The 24150-nt window shown below is 45.7% G+C and overlaps 1 protein-coding gene across 2 annotated transcripts; it reads left to right on the top strand.

The window, feature by feature from the left end:
• The first annotated feature begins 3942 nt into the window (after positions 1-3942).
• Positions 3943-20864, top strand: PKM (pyruvate kinase M1/2). Of its 2 annotated transcripts, none has more exons than XM_015827277.1 (10): positions 3943-4100; positions 4882-4973; positions 6536-6667; positions 7483-7669; positions 8664-8934; positions 10242-10392; positions 12415-12567; positions 15806-15972; positions 18652-18833; positions 19720-20864. In XM_015827277.1, the coding sequence occupies exons 1-10, from the start codon at positions 3962-3964 to the stop codon at positions 19824-19826; spliced, it is 1581 nt and encodes a 526-aa protein (XP_015682763.1). In that variant the 5' UTR covers positions 3943-3961; the 3' UTR covers positions 19827-20864. The 2 variants fall into 2 exon arrangements, with proteins under 2 accessions (XP_015682763.1, XP_015682762.1); XM_015827276.1 differs by lacking the exon at positions 15806-15972 and adding an exon at positions 16479-16645.
• Positions 20865-24150: the final 3286 nt, after the last annotated feature.

The raw sequence follows: 24150 nt of genomic DNA on the forward strand, positions 1-24150 counted from the left end.
TTGCGGAAATGGCAGCTTATAATTTCTGAGCTGGAAGTCGATTCCCCTTTTACATCGGGTGGGTGGGTGGGTTGAATGCTGTAACCTCAGGGCAATATTTTTCAAAGGAGTGAAAGACCAGGCCCAGGTGCACCTCAGAATATTAGTTTAAAAGGAGGTTTCTGTGATTTGGTGCCTTCAAGGATCTCTTCACATGCAGGCCATGGTGGTTGAGGATCATAGAAGTTCTAGTCTGGGCATCCAGAGTACCAGATTTAAAGTAGGTAGTGCACAAAAACTGCCCTATGGGTACACCTGTCTTAATAAAATAGGAAATTGCTACCTTCCATGGTCAGAAGTAAAGTTGCACTCCCCAGGCTGATTTTGCTATTGTTTACTCTGCCAGCTACCCTCCAGAATCTTTTTGTGATGCTGCACAAGCCGGTCCTTACAACAGTTGCCTGTTGTGCTTTCCCATCCCCACTCTCCCAGGGCAAAATACCCAAAATCTTAAAAGCACATAGTCTCCTCCCACGTGCAGAACTAACCTCAGACCAGTTCAGAGTTATATTTCAGACAAAGAGCCATCTGGGGTCTCCCCAAGTGAGCTCACGGCCTTTTTTTCAAAGGCCACGTGCTGAGAATCTGGGACAGAGAACCCGAGGGTGATGGGGAGATGCTTCATCGCACCAGACAGATCTTCCTATCCCTGCAAAGAACTTGGTGTGCTGCTCAGAAGCTACAGCTAGCCAAATTTTCACAAGAGATCAGATTTCCCCCCCCCATCTCCAAGTGCTCCCAATGTTCCTAAAAACTCCAGGGAGGGGTGAGCATTAATGTGGGCAGATGGTAGAAATGTGATGCAATGCTGGGTACTCAGAAGAAGGAAATGACTGTGCAGAATGATTGAGCCAGAATCATTTGAAGAAGTATGTCTTTGCTGTTGCATCTTCATCTTGATATTACCTATTAAATAAAATAGCATGGGAATTGTTGCCAATTAAAGTGCTATGCAAGCTTTCTGGACTCATCTTGGGCTGCATTAATATGGGGTATTTTTTTGGCAAATGTGAGTTCACATTTGAGGAAGTCTTCCTCCACCAGGCATGCTTTATCTCCACCCACCTCTTTTTCCCAGGCTGGTACCCCACCCTCATACGTTAGGTGAATTTTGGTAGACAAATAATAGAGATTTTCATAGTAATAGTGCATTATTATTAATCAAGGGTTCTGGGAGTCCCAATTTAAGTTAACATAAGTTCAGATGCATGCTGCAGCTTTTTAACAGAACACTGGGGTTAGTACTTCACTGGTGAATCAATGATAAATATACTCAAAAGAAGAAGAAAAGCACAGTTGCCTGCTTCAGATGTGTTCAAAACCTGAGTTTTCTGTGGTGCAGCAGATTGCTGTGAAAACTAGTGCGTAGGATGGAAATAAGATGTAATAGCAACTGGCTGCCAGTATAGCAGCCGGGCGCAGCAAAGCTTTAGATACATGATGCAGCCATCATTCAGGGCCCCCACATTTAGCCTTAAGATTGTTCCCTTCTGGTTGATAGCATCTGTTCCATTTGGCTTTCCGAGTAGTGGTTTTTATTTTTATTATTTTTTTAAAGAAAAAATAGTACAAATAGTTAAAAGACTGGTCACTTCAAATCTGCCGGGGGCTATGGGCATGATACTTAAGAAAACCCATGCAATTTCAAATTAGGAACCACCCATTTTCTTTGTGATCATATGGGATTGGTATGTTAACAAACACGTTTTATAGCATTGCAGCACTTAGTGTTATTCCTTATCTAATGTAGCATTTCGGCAATAACTCATAAAGTATGATTTTGAAGAGGGTCACATGATTCCTGCTTTAACAGTTCACATATTTTGGGCTGTGTCTCTCACCTCAAGGCTTGTATTGTGGCCTCAGGGAGACTAAATCAACTTTCTGCAACTGGGTACCCTCTCTGCCCCTCCCCCATTAAAAAGCAGGGTGCAGATGCTTGAATGACCACCTGTAACAGTTTGTTAACTTGCAGCAGCAACTGTGGATATCTCTTACCTGTTCATATTTCCAAAATGGATTGGGCCCTGTTAAAAAGCACACTTATATTGCAGGGAAGGAAAAAATGATAAATTTGTACGTTGCTCGCTCCTCAGATTTGTGCAAAACTGACAAAACAATTTTAAGAATTGCAAGCATCCAGGCTCCTGAATTGCAATGAGAAATTGACCTGTATTTTTCCCACTAAAGCTTTGGGGTATTCGTATAAATCTTTCTTCTCAAATTAAATCAAAGTGAGCCTAAATAAAACCTGCTTCTTTAAAAAAAAAACTGTAAGCTCTAGCATATTTCTTTCCCAACCCCCCAGAGATGAATTGATTTGACCTCAGGGAATAGGAAACAGCTAACATCAGTGACTTTCTGTAAATAGTTGGAACGAGCAGAAAAATATTTTAGGCTGCTGCAGAATTTTTGCAGAAAGCTGCCTCCTTTAGGAATTCAGCTGCATGGGGTTTCCTGGTATTGAATGCAGGAAGGACCCCCCACATGCTTCTCAGCTGAATTAAAAAAGGTTTCCCATTGTGGTACTTAACTGAAAGCAAGCTGCATCTTCCATGACTTTAAAGAACTAGTTTTGACTCAGGCCCCTGGGGAGCCTGGGGCGCTCTCTTTAAAGCCATGCAGCCATGCGCACGGGGAAAGTTGCACGTAGTACAGCAGGGCGGAGCATCTTACCCGGCTCCAGAGCTGAAAGCAAGAGTCAGTCTAAAATCCTGGAATAACAGAGTGACCTGAAGGGCAAGAGCAGATTTTCACGGCAGCTTGAGGAACCCTATTTAAAACTTGAGAAATTACGATTTAAGTGATGCCTGTTCTTTTAGATGCTTAGGCTCTTCCCAAAGTGAGATTTGGTGGTTCCTTTGTTACGTTAGGAAATGCAATTCTTAAAAACGTGTCATTTAAAAGTTTTATTTTTCTCATTTTGTTCTTTTAATTGCAAGGGTGGTGTCTTGACTGTGAACCCAAAATGTTGTTTTATGCTTGAGCGTGTTTTGCCTGTGAGGTGTATAGGTTAGTCTTAACTAAGCTCAAATCACTTTTATTCCTGAACATTACACATTCATTATTAGATTTATATCCTGCTTTTATTTTGTACAGTGTGATATGGCGGTTACTTGAGATTTCAATATGTAGTTTGACTCTTAACGATCTTACCTAGCATAAAATTCTCCCAGAGTTTTAACAATAGCCACTCATGAATTTTTTGAGTCCCCCATCCTACTGTTCTTTAGCATTCATAGCTATTGATGGCCACACACCAATGGGAATCTTAAGAGTTGTCAGCATTATATCTGCATGGCCCTGGGAAGATGATTCATGTACATTTAAAAGCTGCCTCTGAAGTGGTTCAGTTTGCATTTTTGCCCTAATTTTTGCCCTGCATTCAGCAAAAAGGTCTCTGAAGCCAGACCCACGTTTTGCACCATCCCTAGTCCTGTTTGGGATTGGATGGTGGAAATGGATTGGTGCAGCAAAGGTGCATGGACTGGTACATGCAATTGCAGCTCAGAGGAGTAGCACATTTATGGGTTATGCTAAATTTGCCCTGCCTCCTTCCTGAGCAAGAACGGAAGAAGTTAAGCAATAGGAAACAAGTGCCTGATGAATTGGGGAGGCCTCTGTTACTCCTTGAGATGTCATGAAATGTTTTATCCTTGAATTACAGAACTGCTGTTACGAGGACAAAACGGGACGCCTAGAATCCCAAAAGGAGATATTCAGAGCTCAGACTAGTCTTGTTTTAGGTTAAAAACACCTCCCCAATGCTGAAAGTGACTTCTCTCTTTCACCCTCCAAGTGGAGTATTTCTGAGAATTCTCTGCACGGAACACTTAATAAAACATTTGGTGTACCTGCTCCTGAATGTTACTGAGTACTGTAACTTTGTGTTCTTGCTTTTAGATATCAACTGTCAGCAACCATGTCTACCAGTGACGCTTTCATCCAGACCCAGCAGCTGCACGCTGCCATGGCAGACACGTTTTTGGAACACATGTGCCGACTGGACATTGATTCCCCACCAGTCACGGCAAGAAATACTGGCATTATTTGCACCATCGGTAAGTTAGGGGTGAGCCCCCAAATGGAGGTTGGCTTGGGGACACCCCTGTGTGTTAGTTCAATTCATATATGGAACATCTCTCTAGCTAAGAGGCTTCCTATTAAAATCTTTTTCCTGCGATATCTGCAAAGCGATCCTTTGACATGCTGAATGTAACTATTTAACAGGCTTGGAAGGGACCTTGGAGGTCTTCTAGTCCAACCTCCTGCACAAGCAGGAGTCCCTATACCAGCGATGGCGAGCCCAAAAACTGCCTCCGCCCCGCCTGCCCGCAGGACCACTCACTGCCTTCAGGGCCCGCCACAGATCACCCAGGCAGCCAGCAGCGCCATGGTGGCCACGCCTTCTGCCCGCGCCCCGCAGCATCAACTGTGCAGGATGGGGCATGAGGGCAGAGTCTTGTCTACACTGCCTGGCTGCCATGTCCTTGGCTGCGCTGCTCCGTGTGGGCCACGCTTGGGGGTGACTCTCCTTCAGGGGGGCTACTGGTGAGGAGGGGGTCATGGGGGGAGGCGAGGCTGGGACAATGGCATGTGTGCCCACAGAGACGGCTCTGAATGGCGCCTCTGGCATACGTGCCAGAGGTTTGCCACCACTGCCCTATACCATTTTAAACCATGTAATTTATTGAAATAAGAAAATCAGATACATGTCAAAGTAAAGAAAAGCGAGTTGCAAACTTGTAGAGGAAGAGTAAGGTCTTAGCTTGATAAGGAGCTATGGATATAGAGATTTTAGCAATGGATCTCTGCTCATAAAGTTTTATCTGTGTCTCTTAGGTCCGGCTTCTCGGTCAGTAGAAATGCTGAAAGAAATGATTAAATCTGGAATGAACGTGGCCCGTCTCAACTTCTCTCACGGAACTCATGAGGTACAAGAAAATCAGACGAAAATCCAGGGCAGGAATTGATGGGAATGGAAATAAAACCACTTTCTGACATAGAAGTGAAGCAGCAGTAATAAATTAGGGATTCTTATTCAATAAGCACTGAATTCAGTAACACAAACTAATCTCAGCCTCCAGATTTAGGGCTATAATTTCAGGTGTCCTGCTCGATGAAACGATGTCCAGCTTCATAAAATAATTCTAATAAGCGTGGATGCTACAGTTCTTTGCCACGTATGCATGGTGCACTGCTGTCCCTTTTCTGGTAAAATGAGATTGGATTATTTCTTAAGGCTAAGGACTCCTGCTGCCTTCTACTTGGTTGACTTAAATGGTCTTCCCTCTGGAGGTCAACGTGGATTGAATTACTTCTAGTTTCAAATGGCAGCGGAGCTCAGATGCCTGGGTTAAACAAAACAGAATTGCGAAAACGGAATGTGAAATGAGCAGGGCCTGAAAAAAGATCACACAATAAAGTCTTGGCCATCGTAAAATAGAGAGCACTGGCCAGCAAGCTCTGTACAACTTCTGGACACATAGAACAAATATCAGAAGATTAAAAAACAATTCTCCATCTTCCATCTTATTCCCTTAAGCCGGGACTGTTCAGTGCTGAAAGACAGTTTAGCTATCATTCCCGTTACTAGATCCTGCTGCATGCCTTCCACAAGATCTTGAAACACTTGATTTGGTTAGCTCTAAGTATCCCTGCAGATTTGAGGTGGTCAAACCAAATCTTTACTTCCCTGTGATGTTTGAAAGCTAATTGAGATTTTACTGAGTGCCAGGCAGGATATGTTAACTGGACGAAGTGATAACATTTTAAAGGATCCAAGTAATTCCTGGAATGAAAGGTTTCCAACTTGATAGGGTAGCGCATCTGTTTCCAAAATAAATCAGATCTGCCTTAAGGGTCAGCTCTGTGGCCTTTGAAAAGCATTTCACTTTAAGGTCACAAGAATTGTGGTACTTTGCAGGAGAAGAGGACAATCCCACTTCTATAAATAAAGCAGCCTTCTCAGCAGTACAACTTCTGGTTAGGAGATACTTCCCCCCCCCGCTCCTGCCCCCATCTATATCTTTTCTTAAAGGCCACCAGGCTGCTGTTCACTTCCAAAAGGTCAAGCTACCGATTGAAAAACCTTATTAGTGGAGTTTCAGTTTAGTGCACAAAATGCTATGCCTTTTTCATCTACCTTTCTTAAAAACAGGCTTCCTCCCCCTCTTAAAGCTTGATCTTAAATTAATAGATTCTCAAGTATCATACATACTTGTAGATGAACCTTTACTGACTTTAGCAGAGTCTTGGTGCTCTAGTAGCGAAGTGAAATAAGTCTCTAGCTCAACGTTTCTGTGGGATCTTGGCTTGATTTTTAACCCTGAGTTATAATTAGTGAGTTCAGAGATAGGCATAAGCCAATTGTCCCATCAAAAAAAAACCCTAGATGTGGATTTAATGGATGATGGTTAGCAAATTGAGGCAGCAAGATTAAACTAAGCAAACAGTTACTCTTATTTCATAAGGTTTGCACGTTCCTCTCTTTTAGTATCATGCAGGAACAATCAAGAATGTACGAGAAGCTACCGAAAGCTTTGCTTCTGATCTGATTTCCTACAGACCTGTCGCTGTTGCCCTGGATACTAAGGGGCCCGAGATTCGAACTGGGCTCATCAAGGGGGTAAGTGGGTTTCTGTCTTTGCGGTGACGCGGTTCTTGCAGGTTGGACTACTTCTGTTTATTCTACTTTGCCACCTTCTGACAAGCAAAGTTGCTAACTTCACAACCACAGTGATTCACCTGTAGCAAGAAAGGCCATAAAATGGACAAAACTCACTTAATAACTGCTTTGCTTAGCAACAGAAAGATTGGGCTCAACTATGCTCGTAAGTTGAGCACTGCCTAGACCAGGGGTAGGCAACTTTGGCTCTTTTATGACTCGTGGACTTCAACTCCCAGAATTCCTGATCCAGCATGGCTCAGCTTGGAAACCTCTCCCTTTCCCCTCAGCATGGCTGGCTCAGGAATTCTGGGAGTTGAAGTCCACGAGTCATAAAAGAGCCAAGGTTGCCTACCCTTGGCTAGACTGACTTTCTCTCCCCAGTGATTAAGAATATAGCAGTGGATCACTGAGCAGTTAAATAGTAGAACAGGGGTCCCCAATCCCCGGTCCGTGGACCAGTACCGGGCTGCAGCATGCCAGCAACCGGTCCGCGCACACAAGCAAAGCCCCATCTATGGGATGTAGACAGTACACAAAACCACGCACTCTCCGGTCCACGGAAAAATCTCTCTCCACAGAACCGGTCCCTGGTGCCCAAAAGGTTGGGGACCTTTGTAGTAGAGTTTCAGGTTAATCTAAAGCAGAGAGACCTGCAGAAAGAGGGGAAAGTTACCTGTGATGGCGCCCTGCACCTTCTGGAGATGTTGCTTTTGGATGGTCTTGGATGTGGGGCACCAGAATCCCTGTGATTTCAACTTGATTTCTGCCTGCAGAGTGGTACAGCAGAAGTGGAGCTTAAGAAGGGTGCAACTCTGAAATTGACTCTCGACAACGCTTTTATGGAGAAGTGCGATGAGAATGTATTGTGGGTGGACTACAAAAATATCACCAAGGTTGTGGAACTCGGCAGCAAAATCTACGTGGACGATGGGCTTATTTCCCTTAAAGTGAAAGAGAAAGGTAAGTTCTGCCCAGAGTCCTTTGAAATGAGATGAGTGGCAAATAAATCTAATAAACGAATTCCAAATAATGCACCCAAAGTCTTAAATAGAAATATCTCATTGGACCCACCGTTCGGCCGGTCCGGTGAGGGCCTTACAAACTTTACAAAGTCACAGCATCGCCATTTAAGTCACTTGCAAGGATGCAACCTGGTTTGATGATCCTCTCAACTCAAAGGCTTATTGAAAAATGTTTCCCCCCCTTTTTTTATGACCCTGTCATCCCTTTTATGAGGTGGGTGTCGGGCAACTGAATGGAGTTGAGAGTTTGCTGGCCGGATGCCCTTCCTGACGCCTATGCGGAGTGCGGAGTTCACGGCAGATACTTTCTCTTTGTGCCCTGGTAAAGAAACATCTGTCCTTGCCTAGCATCAAACTCTCAGCTTCCTGAGTGGGAGGCGAGCGTCTTCACCTCCAGGCCATCGTGCCGGTCACTTATTAAAAAAACATTCTCTATACCATAATCTATATCGGGGTCCCCAACCTCCGGTCCATGCACCCAGTAGCTGGTTGCAGCATGCCAGCAAGAGGTCCGCAGAAACAAGCAAAGCCCCATCCGCGGGATGCAAGCAGCACACAAAACCACGTCTCCCCTCCGGTCCACGGAAAAACCTCTCCACGGAACCGGTCCCTGGTGCCCAAAAGGTTGAGGACCTCTGATCTATATAACAGCCAATTTGACCGAAGTTCTTTTGCAAAGATGTCAAGAGCCTACAAGAGTTCAAGGTGACCATGTTGATCCCAAAGGTGCTTTTCCAAAAGGCAGCCGGACTTTCTTAAGTTCCGAAGAAGCTTCTTGGATGAGAAGTGAAACATTTTCAAGGGGGAACCCCTCCCCCAAGAAAGTCCAGTTGCCTTTTGGGGGGAGGGAAACATCTTTGGGACAACCATGACCTGGACAATTGAGCATCTCCACAGACATTGACCCTGTTGATGTTTCAAATCCTTGGCAGGTGCTGACTTTATCATAACCGAAATTGAGAATGGAGGAACGTTGGGCAGCAAAAAAGGGGTCAACTTACCTGGGGCTGCTGTAGACCTGCCTGCTGTTTCCGAGAAGGACATCCAGGACCTCAAGTTTGGTGTCGAGCAGGACGTGGACATGGTGTTCGCCTCCTTCATCCGTAAAGCGGCCGACGTTCACGCTGTCAGGAAGGTGCTTGGAGAAAAGGGGAAGAACATCAAGATCATCAGCAAGATCGAAAACCACGAGGGGGTTCGCAGGTGAGGGGCTGGTTTAAGGAGTCATACCTGAGGCTTATTTGATCCAGGCCTTGCCGGATAACTTTATTCGGGTTTTCCTTTTGGCTTCTGGTTTAATTACCTGAAATGCTCAGCAGACTTGATTTCCCCCCCCCTCCCGGTTGTATACTATTTAACGCATATAAAGGTAGTCCTCGAGTTATGATCACAATTGAGGCCAACCTTCCTGTTGTTAAATGAGGCATGTTGTTAAATGAGCTTTGCCCCATTTTACAGCATTAATCATTACAGTGATGAATATTTATATGTTACTTATATGTAAGGGTGTAGGTCTATACATATGTTGTACAGATTATGTTTAAATGTGTGTTATGTATGTGTACACTTTGAGAGCACGCAACTAAATTTCATTTTTAATGTGTGCCATTGTGCCCACAGTAAAGAATGACAAAGGTTGCCTGCCTGCCCGCCTCCCTCTCTCCCTACCTACCTACCTCTATCTGTCTGTCTATCTATCTTTATCATCTATATATCAATCTATATCAATGTATATCATCTATCATCTATATATCTATATATATCAATCTATATCTGTCTATATCAATCTATATCATCTCTATATATATACATCAATCTATCTCTATCTAACTATCTCTATCATCTATCTTTTATATATCAACCTATATCATCTATCATCTATATATATATACATCAATCTATATCAATCTATATCTGTCTATATATCATCTATATATATATCAATTATATCTATCTCCATCTATCCATCCATCCATCCATCCATCCATCCATCCATCCATCCATCCATCTATCTATCTATCTATCTATCTATCTATCTATCTATCTATCTATCTATCTATCTATCTATCTATCTATCTATCTATCTATCTATCTATCTATCTATCTATCTATCTATCTAATCTGTTTCTGCTCACAGTTGTTAAGCAAATCACTGCAGTTGTTAACCTGAATGTGAAGGGAATCTGGCTCCCCCCCCGACTTTGCTTGTCAGAAGGTCGCCAAAGGGGATCACATGACCCCGGGATGCTGCGACCGTCGCAAATATGCACCAGTTGCCAAGCCTTTGAATTTTGACCCTGGGGATGCGGCAACAGTCATAACTGAAAGTCACTTTTTTCAGTGCCATTGTAACTTTGAACTCACTGAACGAACTGTTGTAAGTCGAGGTCTAACTGTAGTTAACAGGACTTGCCAGTCTGCCCCCCCCACCATGGGTGTCCTTGGCTTCTCTCCCCGCATCGCTGCCTGCCTTTCCCTCAGCTCATAATCCTCCCCTCTTTCCTTTTCAGATTTGATGAAATTATGGAAGCCAGTGACGGCATCATGGTAGCCCGGGGCGATCTTGGTATTGAGATTCCAGCCGAAAAAGTCTTCCTTGCCCAGAAAATGATGATTGGCCGATGCAACCGAGCCGGCAAGCCTATTATCTGTGCTACTCAGGTATCTGAAGACTTTGAGCAAAGCCACTTAAGGGCTCTGCGGCCCTGGAGAGCTGTCTTGCTCGGCAGTTCTTACTATGGCATCTTGTGCCCGTATCGCTAAGGGAAATAAAAGAGGATAGAGGTTAGTGGGGTGCCTGAAATAGCCCCCCCAAAAAAAGTTACTATGGAAGCTTGTCTGGAACCATTTTTTTAAACAAGATTTTATTGAGTTTATATACGTAAGGAAAAAATAGGAACAATACAGGTATGGTAGAGGGAAGGGGTGGGGGGAAAGGGGAAGGGAGTGAAGAATTTAGGGTAAAATAAGGATAGGTACAATCACATATTTTAACAAACAAACTACTGTCTGGATCATAATAATGAGTAAATATCATATTCAACCATTTTACGATAGGCTTAACTATAACATATTAAAAACAATTAATAAACAAATATGTTCATCTATTACATAAACACTACTAATCATTTTTGGAACCATTTTTAAAGTGTCCTACAGGTTAGCCTAGAATTAAGGATTTGAACTTGGCTGAGTGTCCTTAGATTTTTTTACATTGTCCTTTACAGTGGTTAGTTCAAAAGTTCTTGCAGAGAAAGACACTTCGTTACAGCAACGTCTTGGAACTTGGAAGAAAATGGATTCCTATTCTGTTTAATTGGACTGGCGGGGAAGTGTTGCTGATGAGGCAGATCGTTAGGACACCCCAAAGCCAGAGGTTAATTCAGGAATTCAAACACACACACACACACACCTCCCAGAAGCTGTGACTCTGCTTCAAAGTGTGGTAAAAATAAACAAGTGATTGCAACTGAAGCAATATGCACTAAGAGCTTTAACACAATTAAACGATTGGCATAAGCCCTCACTTACAATATGGTGATTTGCTCTGAAGACAGTTTGAATCAGCTCAGGGCTCTGAGATAGACGATAAATGTTGAGGTTGCATTTCTTTAGCAGAACTTTAGAGGTAGTTTGAAGCTAGATAGGTTCCCCTGGATGGGGAACTACTTCTATTAAAGGGCTAATTTTTTTGGCCTTGAGGAGGACAGTTGATGCCTTCCTTTGGCCCCTGCAGCTTTGTTAGATAGAACTAGAATTGTTCTTGTTGCAAGTTGTGTCCGACCCATCGCGACCCCATGGACAACGTTCCTCCAGGCCTTCCTGTCCTCTACCATCTTCTGGAGTCCATTTAAGTTCACGCCTACTGCTTCAGTGACTCCATCCAGCCACCTCATTCTCTGTCGTCCCCTTCTTCTCTTGCCCTCCATCTTTTCCGGCACGGTAGTTAGATGCCGCCATAAGATGTGGGCGCTCCATTGCTGGAGGTTTTTCAGAAGCGATTGGACAATCATTTGGTCTGGAATAATATTGGATTTCCCTCTCTGAGCAGGGGGTTGGACTAGAAGACCTCCAAGGTCCCTTCCAACTCTCTTGTTCTGTTAACATGATGAGAAGTTTCACCTTTCTTTGCAAGATCATTTTAATAGGGCAACTTTGCAGTGGAGCAAGTAACTTTTGTTTACCTGCCAGATAATAATAATAGTAGTAGTAATAGTAGTAGTAATAATAATAATTAAAAACAACAACTTGGAAGGGATCTTGGAGGTCATCTAGTCCAACCCCCTGCTCAGGCAGGAAACCCTATACCATCTCAGACAAATGGCTGTCCAGTCTATTCTTAAAAACTTCCAGTGTTGGAAGTTTTTAAGAACTTCTGGAGGCAGGTTGTTCCACTGGTTAATTGTTCTAATTGTCAGGAAGTTTCTCCTTAGTTCTAGGTTGCTTCTCTCCTTGGCTAGTTTCCACCCATTGCTTCTTGTCCTGCCTTCAGGGGCTTTGGAGAACAGCTTGACTCCCTTTTCTTTGGGGCAGCCCCTGAGATACTGGAACACTGCTGTCATGTCCCCCCTTCGCCCTTCTCTTCATTAAACTAGACATTCCCAATTCCAGCAACCCCTCCTTATATGTTCTAGCCTCCAGTCCCCTGATCATCTTGGTTGCTCTTCTCTGTACTCTTCCTAGATGTTGGAGAGCATGATCAAGAAGCCCCGCCCAACACGTGCGGAAGGAAGCGACGTAGCCAATGCTGTCCTGGATGGAGCCGACTGTATCATGCTGTCCGGAGAAACTGCCAAAGGAGACTATCCCCTGGAGGCTGTCCAGATGCAGCACCTTGTAAGCTTGCCCTTGCAACACTGGCTCTCCCTCCCAGTTGCCCCTTCCAACCAAACCTTCCCCAGGCTAGTAGCTAGCAGAATGAGTTATATCCAGCAGTGGCTGGTCTTCCCCCTGGCCTGTCCCACCCAGCTTAAATGTCTTCCAGATAATGTGAAAGTTGATGTGTAGCATATCTGGAGAAGACAACAGCTTTCTTATGGGCACGCAGGTATAACTGGACTGGGGATCTAGTAGATTTGCAAAGCTTGAGACCCTTTCACCTGTCTTTCGGGTTGCCTAAGCCAGTGGTGGCGAACCTATCGCACACATGCCAGAGGCGGCACTCAGAGCCCTCTCTGTGGGCCCGCGCGCCATGCCCCGGAGATGGCAACCGCCCCTCTTCAACCAGCCACCTGCTAACTCACTGAGGTCCCACGTGGCCGGATGCATCCCAGCACCCATGCGCTCGCTGGCCTCTGTGTGCAGGGGCTGATGGTGTCAGGCAGCAGCTGCCCGGCCCCTGCCTCATCTTGCCCTGTGACAATAGCACCCCCGCCCTGCCTCGCCTCTCCCCACAGGACGAGCCTCCTGCCCACCGTCCCACCTGCCAGAGACCCCCTGGATCTCCCCCAACCTTGCCCGGCCCCCACAGGTATCCCTCCCCACGAGCAACATTGAGGTGATCATACCTACCTTGGCCACTCCCACCCAATCTGCCATGACCACCACAGCCATGCTCACCCAGCGGGTCACGACCACCAGGCACCCGGCGATAAATAAGTGGGTTTTGGGTTGCAGTTTGGGCACTCGGTCTCTAAAAGGTTCGCCATCACTGGGCTAAGCCGTCCAGATCCCTCATGTTCAGTTTTGAGCCTTTTTTGTGTGGCATCCCTGTTGGAATAAGAAGAGAATAGCCTTGGGTCTCTTGCATGTTTAACTTCCATTGTTTAATTATCTGGGCTTTAAAAGTAACTTGGCTTCTTTATGTTGCCTGGGGGGGCAGGAAATCCCCAGCATGGAAATACACGGGTCCGAATCCCAAACTCACTTCTCTCTCGGCCCTAGAACTTCCTGGTTAACTGGGCAGGGATGGGGGGGAGAGGGTGGGACTGGGTGGTCCCTTTGATTTTGGTTTTGCTTGAAGTATTCCTGCCCTTGGGATAGTATCTTAATTTACAAAGTGCATGACTGACCTCATAAACTGCCAAGAGAACGTCTCTGATCTGCTTTGGGATTTTGTAGTTTTTCCATTGACCAACTTAGCACCAAATACCAAAATTAAAACACTGATTGCGTTGGCTGTTTGCTGTGGATTACAACAGCCTGATAACCTACTAGTGTCAGCTGCAGTGTCAGGTTAGTTAGCTTCCTCAAAAGAGCTCTCCTCCTGTACGAGAAGGATACTAACGCTACACGCTACCTCTTGGCTTGGACCGAATTCCTCTGATAGCGTCACATCCATCATCACTCCAAAGGAAAATGATCCCCAAGGCCAAAAGCATGGCTGCTGTCATACTAATCCTCTAAAATCTTCGTTGGAATGTACGTTCCCATCTGCTTTCAAATCATTTAGGACCATAGGCTAAGTGAAATTTAGGGAGCAAATACAGAAAGGGCAGTTCTCCCAAAGTACTGGAACACAGGAAGATTGAGTCAATCCTCCGAAATAGTTCGGTGAAGACATTTCTGGCACCACCAGAAACCTGCAGAAGCAGAAGAGTTGACCTGCTTTCCCCGTAGCATTCAGAGATCAAAGTTAACATTCAACCTTCCTGTTCATTTCTATTTTCATTTGAGAAATACACACAAAGATCCTAAGAGCCCTCAACACTTGTTGGGGTGTGTTAAACTTAACTGACTTTGAAAAGATTTAGAAGCAGTGTCCTGTTTGCCATAAGTATCTCAGGAGAATTGAGTGCCCGCAGAACGCTCTTCCCGATGCCTTCATTTTCAATATGTAAACATTCAGAAACCCTCAAATTATAATATTTTGAAATAAGGGGGGGAAGAACAGCTTGATTTGGGGACTTGAAGGCTATCGTAACCCTTAGGCTTCCAGGGGTTATTAAAAGCATTTTTGAATTGTAATGAGAACATGCTTTTCCTAGGATCACAAGTCTGAAATAAAGAGGAATTTTGTGTTTATGGGGGCGCCTTCCCTCCTATTAGCCTCCATCTGTAGTCTGGAACCAGACACGCATTCATGGCCTCATCCTTGAGAACAGATCTGCTGCTGTAACAGATTCCCAGAAGAGTATTTCAAGGTTGCAATTAAATACAGCTTCTAAAATGCATCTCTGCATCACTGTGCCTTCTGCTAAGACTATCTGTATAATGGTGGGTTCTGGCTTTATATCATCTCCATCTTTGTAAAAATCACATAATCTTGATCCTTGGAGGGCTAAGGTACAGTAAAAAGCGTAATTTCCAAAATTGGGTTATGTTGCTTTCCCTAATGTGTCATGTTGCAAATAATTCTTATCGACTCTTATCTTAACTGCCTCCTTATAATCATCTGGAATGGGTAGAGCTTTGCATGCTTTAAAAACACAAGCCAAGTCTCCACTTTTGGCTGGGAAGATCACATATCAGCTAGTTCCTGAAATGGGACACACCAATTCAATACATCTTGGTTGAAAATTCATTGTCTTGGGACTTTACTGTTATTTTCAAGGAAGCTCTCACGAGCACATAAGCATGGAATTGACATGCCATTTGAACTCAAGGCAAAACAGTTAACGGTACTTGAATCCTGCACTGGGTAACTTACAGGAGAATATCTTGAGAGTTTGGGCAAATTCTTACCCAGCAGTTGGGCAGATTAAGTGGAATTTCCACAGCCAAATGAGAGACTTGGTTTCCTGCTAAAAATTAGGGTTGGTGCAGCAACAGAATCTATATTTAAATAATCCCATTCAGTGCCACGTTAATGCTGGAGCTTTGTAATCGGAGCTTAGCACGGATGCCCTGAAATTTAGTTAAAATTTCATTGGGTGGATTTGGGCAACTCACCTCTTCTTCAACTTGACCTGACCGATATCCCACTCTTGAGTACTGATTGTGGCTTTGGTGGTGGTTCTAATTTGGGAAGCTGGATGCTGCCTCCACCCTCCTTGTCGTCGTCACGTGCATGTCAAATACGCCATTAACTCTCTCTGCCTATTAACGTGATCATATTACTCGATATATCTCTTTCCTTCTTTCTGTGTTGCTCTTCCCTTCCCTTCCCTTCCCTCCCTCTCACTCTGGCCTACAGATAGCTCGCGAGGCCGAGGCCGCAGTCTTTCACCGTCAGCTGTTTGAAGAACTTTACCGTCACACTGCTGGCAACCACAACCCTTCCGAAGCCATGGCTGTAGGCGCTGTGCAGGCCTCTTTTAAGTGCCTAGCTCCAGCTCTGATAGTTTTGACAGACACCGGCAGGTAGGGCTCAGACGTAGCCAGCGTAAGCAAGTAAGCTTGGACTGGAGGATTTGTTACTGGTAGGTAGAGGTGCTCTAGGGCAAAAAAAACCCAACAAGCTTCCAGGTGCTGATCCATGCCAATAGATTTCTCCCACAGCACTCTTAAAACTGTAAAAAGTGTCAGCCTGTCTCCATCTGTCTAACCAAGCTGGATTTGAGGTAGGTCAAAGCAGATTCAGAGAGGTTCGCAGTTGTGCATGGAGGAATGGATGCACGGGTCACTGGCAGACTGGCGTGGGGTGATGTGGGCGCATCTTGCACCAGGTGAGGCCGGGCAGTGGACGCAGACCAAGGGAACCGAGACTCGCCTGGTCTTGTTGAGGATGACCGACTCAGCTGGGCTTGATCCCCTACCTTGGTTGCCTCCACGCTGGTTCTCTCTGCTCGGCCCACCCGCCGTTCCCACCTTCACTCTTGCGATGCCTGACGTGACCGCCGTCACCCGAACGCCTGTTGCTCTTGTAGATTGCTCGCGAAGCAGAGGCAGCCATCTTTCACAGGCAATTGTTTGAAGAGCTCCGCCGGCTGGCCCCCCTGAACCGAGACCCTACCGAAGCCGCCGCTGTGGGTGCCGTAGAAGCCTCCTTCAAGTGCTGCAGCGGGGCCATTATTGTGCTCACCAAGTCTGGAAGGTAGGAGGCGGAAGGTGCTGGCAGAAGTCGCGAGGACTCTCTCAGATGGCCCGATAGCAGACGCGCCCTGCTTCTCTCCGCTCTTTTCTCTCCCTCTCAAGCACAGGTTTTCAGTCTCTGGATGGAAGCGCTTGCTAGCGTAGCCTCAAGACTGCGTCTTCCCAGGCCAGGAGCTCTGCTTGCTTAAGCCAGTGGTCCTCAAGCTTCACAAGCACCACTCCGAACTGAATAAACTCTGTAGAGGGCTGGACCAGAAAATAAATACACCGCTTTTCATAATTAAGTTTGTACATCACAGGCTTGCAGACCCGTGTTTCTCAACGTGGGGACAGCTTTTAAGATGTGTGGACTTCAACTCCCAGAATTCATGCTGGCTGGGGAATTCTGGGAGTTGAAGTCCACACATCTTAAAAGCTGTCAAAATTGAGAAACCACAATAACAGCGAAGCAGCATCTTGCTGCGGGCTTGTGCAAACAAAAGGAGAAGCGAAGCCCAGTGGGAATTTTCATGGGGCTCTCTACTTTGACTGGGCAGGTCTTAGAAGCTTTTTTTAAAAAAGAGGGCACTTCCCAGTGCATAAACCTCCAGCAAGTTTTAGAACAGAGGTCCCCAACCTTTTGGTCACCAGGGACCGGTTCCATGGAGAAAGGTTTTTCCACGGACCGGAGAGTGCGTGGTTTTGTGTGCTGCCTGCATCCTGCGGATGGGGCTGTGCTTGTTTGTGTGGACCGGTTGGTGGCATGCCGTGGCCCGATACCTGTCCACGGACTGGGGGTTGGGGACCCCTGTTTTAGAAGACCTGCTTTAGAGCCAAGGTGGTGCAGTGGTTGGAATGCAGTACTGCAGCTACTTCTGCTGATTGCTGTCTGCCAGCAGTTCGAGTCTCACCGGCTTAAAGTTGACTCAGCCTTCCATCCTTCTGAGGTCAGTAAAATGAGGACCCAGATTGTTGGGGATTGTGAAGCGGTACATAAGTCTAAGTCCTAGTGAGTGCTATTTAGTGGAAAGGTTGTGGGGAGGTTAGTTATTGAGTGGGCAATGGCCACAGTTCAACAGCTGTGCAACACACACATTGAAATTTTGATCTCAACTCTTAATCAGCACACAGTTTGCACATTAAAGGGGGGGTGAGTTTGCTTGTGATCCAGTGTATGATGGGACCCAGACCTTCATGCTAAATCCTAATGTTTATTTGAACATAGTGTGTTACAAGAACACATCAATGGCTTTGTTATGCCAGGTTTAGCATGCCACGCAACTGGCTGCAGCCCTGCAGTTTGTTTATATCTCTGTTGAAACTGGGCACTGAATTTATTTTCTGCAGATCAGACCAAGGATGGCTGCACTATTATTATTTACAGCTAGAATTGATGAAGAGTTCTAAATTACTCATTCTCTGAAACAAGAACTATCTGAAAAAAATATATATATTTGCAGCTGCGGAGTGCAGTTTTGGGGGAAATATCAGAAAAGAAGCAACTGAAATGAACTATCCATTATATTGGCACCTGCCTAGAGCACCCTTTGAAATTAGAACATACTTCCTGCTAAACCTTTCTTACTGTTTTCTCATAAAGGGTTCCTATCTACCATTTACTTGGGAGTTCTGAAATACTGTGTTTTGCAAATATAATTTCGTTCTGGATTGTATTCTCCTAATCCTATTTCTGTAAATGCTTTGAATCTCTTAGTCGATAGCAAATTGCCTCATGGCAAATACTTAAATGCTTGATGTTGAGAAAAAAACAAGGAACTGGAAAGAAAAACCAACCATGTTCCATTTTGGGCAGATATTTTATTGAATGTGCTAATTCTGTAGATCGGTTTCCTCCTGGGAACTAATATTTTTAAATAATGCTAGAAGCTGTTGAAACCATGATGTGTAGGTATTTTTCCATCCTTTTGGGTTCCTTGTTTTAAAACCAAACTGGACTTGTAGAATTGGGGGGAGTTCCAAGTCAGCTGGCAGCGATGAAGATAACTAAGTCTCCCAAATCTTTTCCAGATCTGCCCACCTAGTGTCCAGATACCGACCACGGGCCCCCATTATTGCTGTGACACGTAACGCTCAGGCCGCCCGCCAGGCCCACCTTTACCGTGGCATTTTCCCAGTTATGTGCAAGGAGGCAACCCTGGATGCCTGGGCTGAGGACGTTGATCTCCGCGTCAATTTGGGAATGAATGTTGGTAAGAAGTTATTTATGGGTCTGGATTTCCTTGCTATAAGGTTAGCACGGAAGCTGAAGTGATCTACTGCTGTGGCAGTGCATTTTCCAGAAACTGGTGCCATTGGACACTGTACACCACCATAGGGGCGTGCTCCAATATTCAGAATGATGTGCCCAGACTTGTGGGTGTTTCAGATTTAGCCTTCCTATCTTCTAAGACAGGAGTAGGCAACCTTGGCTCTTTTATGACTTGTGGACTTCAACTCCCAGAATTCCTGAGCCAGCCATGCTGAGGAGAAAGGGAGAGGTTTCCAAGCTGAGCCATGCTGGCTCAGGAATTCTGGGAGTTGAAGTCCATGAGTCATAAAAGACGCAAGGTTGCCTACCCCTATTCTAAGACATGGGTTTCTAAACTTGGCAACTTTTAAGATTTGTGGACTTCAACTCCCAGAATTCCCCAGCCACTTCTAAGAGGTTTAGAGTAGATGGTCCACCATAGGTAGTCCTCAACAGCAGTAATTGAGCCCAAAATTACACTGATAAGTTGCCGTTGTAAGTCGGGGCATAACATAAACCAGATTTTGCCCGACGAGCGGATTTTTTTTTTTTGGTAGTAAACAAAAAAAGTAATGGAAACTGGCAAAAAAGCCTTTGTAAATGTGTAGTCACATGACTGGGTCACCACAAAACGGCCGTAAAGTTGGCCAGGCAATGAGATCACGTGACTACAGAGGGAACGTGTGGCCATCATAACTCTGAAAATGGATTTTAAGTAGCTCTGCGGAGAACCGAGGCCATTTCATTAAGACTGTCATTAAGCAGTCGGTCATAAGTCAAGGACTACCTGGGGATTCCACATTACCAGTCCTTCCTTTCTCACATTTTCTGTTTTGGTCCCTTTCCAGGCAAAGCTCGTGGATTCTTCAAGTCAGGGGATCTGGTCATCGTGCTGACTGGCTGGCGCCCTGGATCCGGTTACACCAACACCATGCGTGTAGTGCCTGTCCCGTAAAACGGATCTCGGCAACAACCACCCCCTCCTCTCCTCGTCTCGCCACCTGTCCCTCTCTCGCATTAGACCAGCAGCTGCTTGCAATCTTGTTCTTGTCTGTAGAACGGATAGTGACTGCCCTAAGCCATCAAGCGCAGTAATGGGGGCGGGGGAGGGAAAAAAGAGACTTCAGTTATTTAGTAATACTTGAAATAGTTTGGTAAGTGGAACCTCTCCCCGTTTCTTCTTTGCCCTGGGCTATCCGGCCTTATTTGTTAGGAACCAGTATGATCCAGCAGCCGGGGATCGCCCAGTTTCTCCTCTAGAGCTATCTGCTCCGCAGAGAAACTAGGAATATCTTGGCTTATTTAGTACAGCATTTTAGGCGAGGCTTGGTGTCATACGTGTCCTGAATCCTACCTCCCCAGCCTCTCTCCTTTCTGTAAGTCTTGTGTGTTGTCATCACTCTGCCAAAAACACTCCACTCGCCAGCTCTGCTACACCTTAGCTTGCTCAGTCTTGCAGGGCCTCTCCAGTTCTTGCTGCGTGATACACAAAAGAGTGCTTGTTCCATCGTAAGCCATGATGTGCATCACTTGACCAGACCGACACACACTCCAGTAGGGGTTGACCCGAACTGCCTCTAATGCCCCAAGGAAGTTTTAGAGAGCAAATCTTAAGTTTCCTGTTCCTCCTTGCCAGTAGACCTGAGGGATATCAGATTATATATATATTTTTCACAGTGGGTTGGTTCAGGAATAGATAGCTCAGGTTTTGACAGCATAGGAAGATTTGGAGGAAGAAAAAAAAACATTTTTTTTCTCACGAAACTTAACACAGGTGAGCCAGGCCACCGAAATTATTCCCATCCCTGCACTCCACCCAATCAAAGCTACCCAGGGTTGCTTGTGCTGCTGTTGTTGAGTTGTCTTGTGTTCAAGTTGAGCCATACCTCCTGACAGTGCACTCTGTAACTCTATATACATTACCTGCTGTTAAAAGAGATGTATCGGATCCTCAGAAGCCACTTGTACATCAATAAAGCAGAGTTCAACCCATCCTTTCCTGTTTGAAGTTTACTAACCCACAGCTGGGTTGCTGTGCTGCATGAGAAATGAATACGGGAGGGGCTGGACCTCCTTTTTGCAATAATGGTAGAAATTGAGCCCAGTGTCTTTTTCCTTTCACACCTCCAATAACAATAGATACTTGGGGGGGGGGGAAGTTGGGATGGAAAACGCAACTTTTATGTGCAATCCTGTAAAATAAGCCTCTTATTTTCAAGGAACCACGTAGTTCCCAGTAAACTCTGCTGCATTATTGTTTCGCATGTATAGTTTAACTTTGGGTTTTTTTGCTCATAACAATGGAAGATGATAAAGCTATTAGGAATTCCCGTTATTTCATCTTAAGTTTATACATTTTGCCAAAATACATAGCTATCTTCTTGTGCCATATCCGTTATCGGATGTTGGCGATCCTGTTTTTATCAGCAGCTGCACGAAAAAGTGCTGCTGAGTTTTGTCCAAACCAGTCCCTTAGATTTTGAAGCCATGAAGCCTGGACCTCGTTTGCCTTCCATCTTTCCCTGGAGGATTAAATGGAATATGCCGTATTTTTCTGGGTGTCGCATCACATGTCTGAAATATTCTAATTTTCGTTTTTTAATTGTTTTGATGGTTTCCCTTGGCTTTCCCAGGCGGCTTATCACCTCCTCATTTCTGATCTTGTCAACCCAGCTTCTACGTAACAGCCGCCTGTAAATCCACATTTCAAATGCTTCTAGTCTCTTCAGGTGGCCTTCTGTCAGAGACCAACTCTCTACTCCATAGAGCAGGATAGCACAAATATAGCATCTGACAAGCCTGATTTTTCAGTCTTAGGCATAGCTATAGAGATGAAAATAGTTGAACTTAATGTTGTAGAAATAGAGATGGGTATGCTTAACCAACTAGCTTACTGAAAGATAAGATATACAGCAGACCCAGAAACTCCCCAAGTTTTGAGAGTTACAAAATCATATTCAGCAGTGAACAGCCTCCAGCAGGCGTCCCCAGATGCTATCTGGAACTGGTTTTTTTCAACTTTTTAAAAGTTGTGTGGACTTCAACTTTCATCAGAATTCCCCAGCCAGCGCCGCAAAGCAAACCTCAGCCAAAGATCTGGCCCTGGACCCATCTGATTCCACTTGTGACACACCCAGTAAAGGACACCTAGGGGAAAAAAAATCCCAATTCTTGACAGAAAAGGCGGCAGGAACGCCAGAGAACAGCTGTCCTCTAGGGATGTCCCTGCACAGTAGGACTTTCTCCAGGGATCTCTTTAATGAGGCTGTTCCTGCTTTGTGGCTTCCAGTGGAAGCCAACAATCTCTCTTGTAAAGGCGCAAATCATCTCCCTTGGCCCTGAAGGTGTTGGTGGAGCAAAGGAGTTGTGTGACTTGTCTGCAGGCAACTGCTTTGGACCAAGGCCCATTTGCGGGTACCCGTAGCCAACTGCCATGCACCCCTTAATTTTTAAAAACTCCCTGCCTTCTTCCTTTCACCTCAAATGACCTTCCAAGCAAAGCCATAGCTTACACCAACCCTTTGTTTGAAAACCACCTATGGCAGAAGCTGCAGTTTTGCAAGGCAACCTGCCCATTATTTGATTTTTTTTTTTACAAAATTAAAAAAGGAGGGACAAGAATTTGTGGATTTATATTAGGGTTCCAACGAAGCAGCTTCGCTTCTGCTTAAGAAGGAATTATTTACTATCTGCTGCGTAGGGCATCCTAGCTCAGGAATTATCTATGTACTGAAATGCAACAAGAGCACAACTGGGATCAGAAATTCCATAGTTAAGGAAGGCAATTAAGTGAGCTGTGCCAGTTTTATGACCTTTTTCTTTTTGCCGTGTTGGTTAAGCGGATCACTAGTTATTAAAGTGAATCAGGCAGTCATTATGCAAATCTATCGACTTGGTGGCCAGCTGGGCCACCAAATGACTCCAGAATGCTGCAATTATTATAAATATGCTGCCCTTTGCCATGGGCCTCAGTTAGGATCCTGGGACCCTGGGGCTTTGCAATGGTTGTAAATGTGAGGACTGTGCCGCTGTAACTTTAAAAGGTTGCTAGGCTAATCATGGTAAATTATTATGTATGTAAATATGTAAATTGCACTACCTGTATCTAGAAGGCTGGAGGGTTTCACAGCCCAGCAGGATCCCAGGCTACACCGTTTATTATTTCAAGGCTGCCCAGTGGCAATCTTCCCCAAAGTTTTCTTCCTGCTGCTTGCCTTCATTCAGTGTTTCTCAACCTTGACAATTTTAAGGTATGTGAACTTCAACTCCCAGAATTCCACAGCCAGCATTGCTGGCTGTGGAATTCTGGGAGTTGAAGTCCACATGCCTTAAAATTGTCAAGGTTGAGAAACACTGCTTTGTGGGTGCTTCATCCCTGGAGGTTTTTAAGAAGAGACTGGACAGCCACTTGTCTGAAAAGGCGTAGGGTCTCCTGCTTGAGCAGGGGGTTGGACTAGATGACCTCCAAGGGTCCCTTCCAGCTCTACTCTGATTCTGATTCCGTTCGCCCTCGCCAAAGCTATTTCAGCGCCAGAAGCGGGTTTACCCAGCGAGCGTTTGATTGACTTCCTTCCCAGGATAGACTCCCCAAAAGCGTCCACATTACAAGGAAATGCAAAGATTTCACAATAAGCGGGAACATCCGGGAAGCCTCTCAGCCGGCGCGCAGGTCCGGGAAGGAGGGATGGAGCCTCTCGTCTCGCCGGGAAGGACGGAGCATCTACGAACAGGAGGCTGCCGCAGGCTTGCGCGCTCACACAAGCCTGCACGGAGGCAGCCGCGCCCGGGAGCTGCACCCGAGCTGACCCAGCCAGGCGCTTCTGATCCCGGCGAGCCCAGACTGGGGAAAGCCAGCTGCGAGAGCGCCCCGGGGCTCCGCGTGCCAGATGAGCGCCAGCGCACTTGAGCCGAGCGCGTGTCAAGCCGCGGGACACGTAACCCGCGACAAGAGTGTCGTGGGAATGCAGCCTCGGGTAGTCTTTCAATTTTTTGGGGGGGAGGGGTTTTTTTTGCGGAGCCTTTCAGAGCCAATTCTGCCCCTCTCCCATTGCCGGGGGCAGAAATCCCTGGCTGGGTCTTAGGAGCGAGGGATCCTGCACGCGGAGGAAGGGAGCAACCGCCCGGCGTTCAGCTAGGTTTACTTCGGCAATCCGAGTTGTGACCTTTTGCACGCTGGTCGGGGCGTTGCATTGCAGCCCCTGCCGCAGCGGGGACTCTCAGCCCGAAAAGGAGCCGCTCAGCCAGCTCCAGCCTCCGGGGAGCCACCCGGTCCTCGGCAG

Source organism: Protobothrops mucrosquamatus, unplaced genomic scaffold, assembly GCF_001527695.2.
Source record: "Protobothrops mucrosquamatus isolate PMUCROS unplaced genomic scaffold, P.Mucros_1.0 scaffold3589, whole genome shotgun sequence".
Taxonomy (NCBI): domain Eukaryota; kingdom Metazoa; phylum Chordata; class Lepidosauria; order Squamata; family Viperidae; genus Protobothrops; species Protobothrops mucrosquamatus.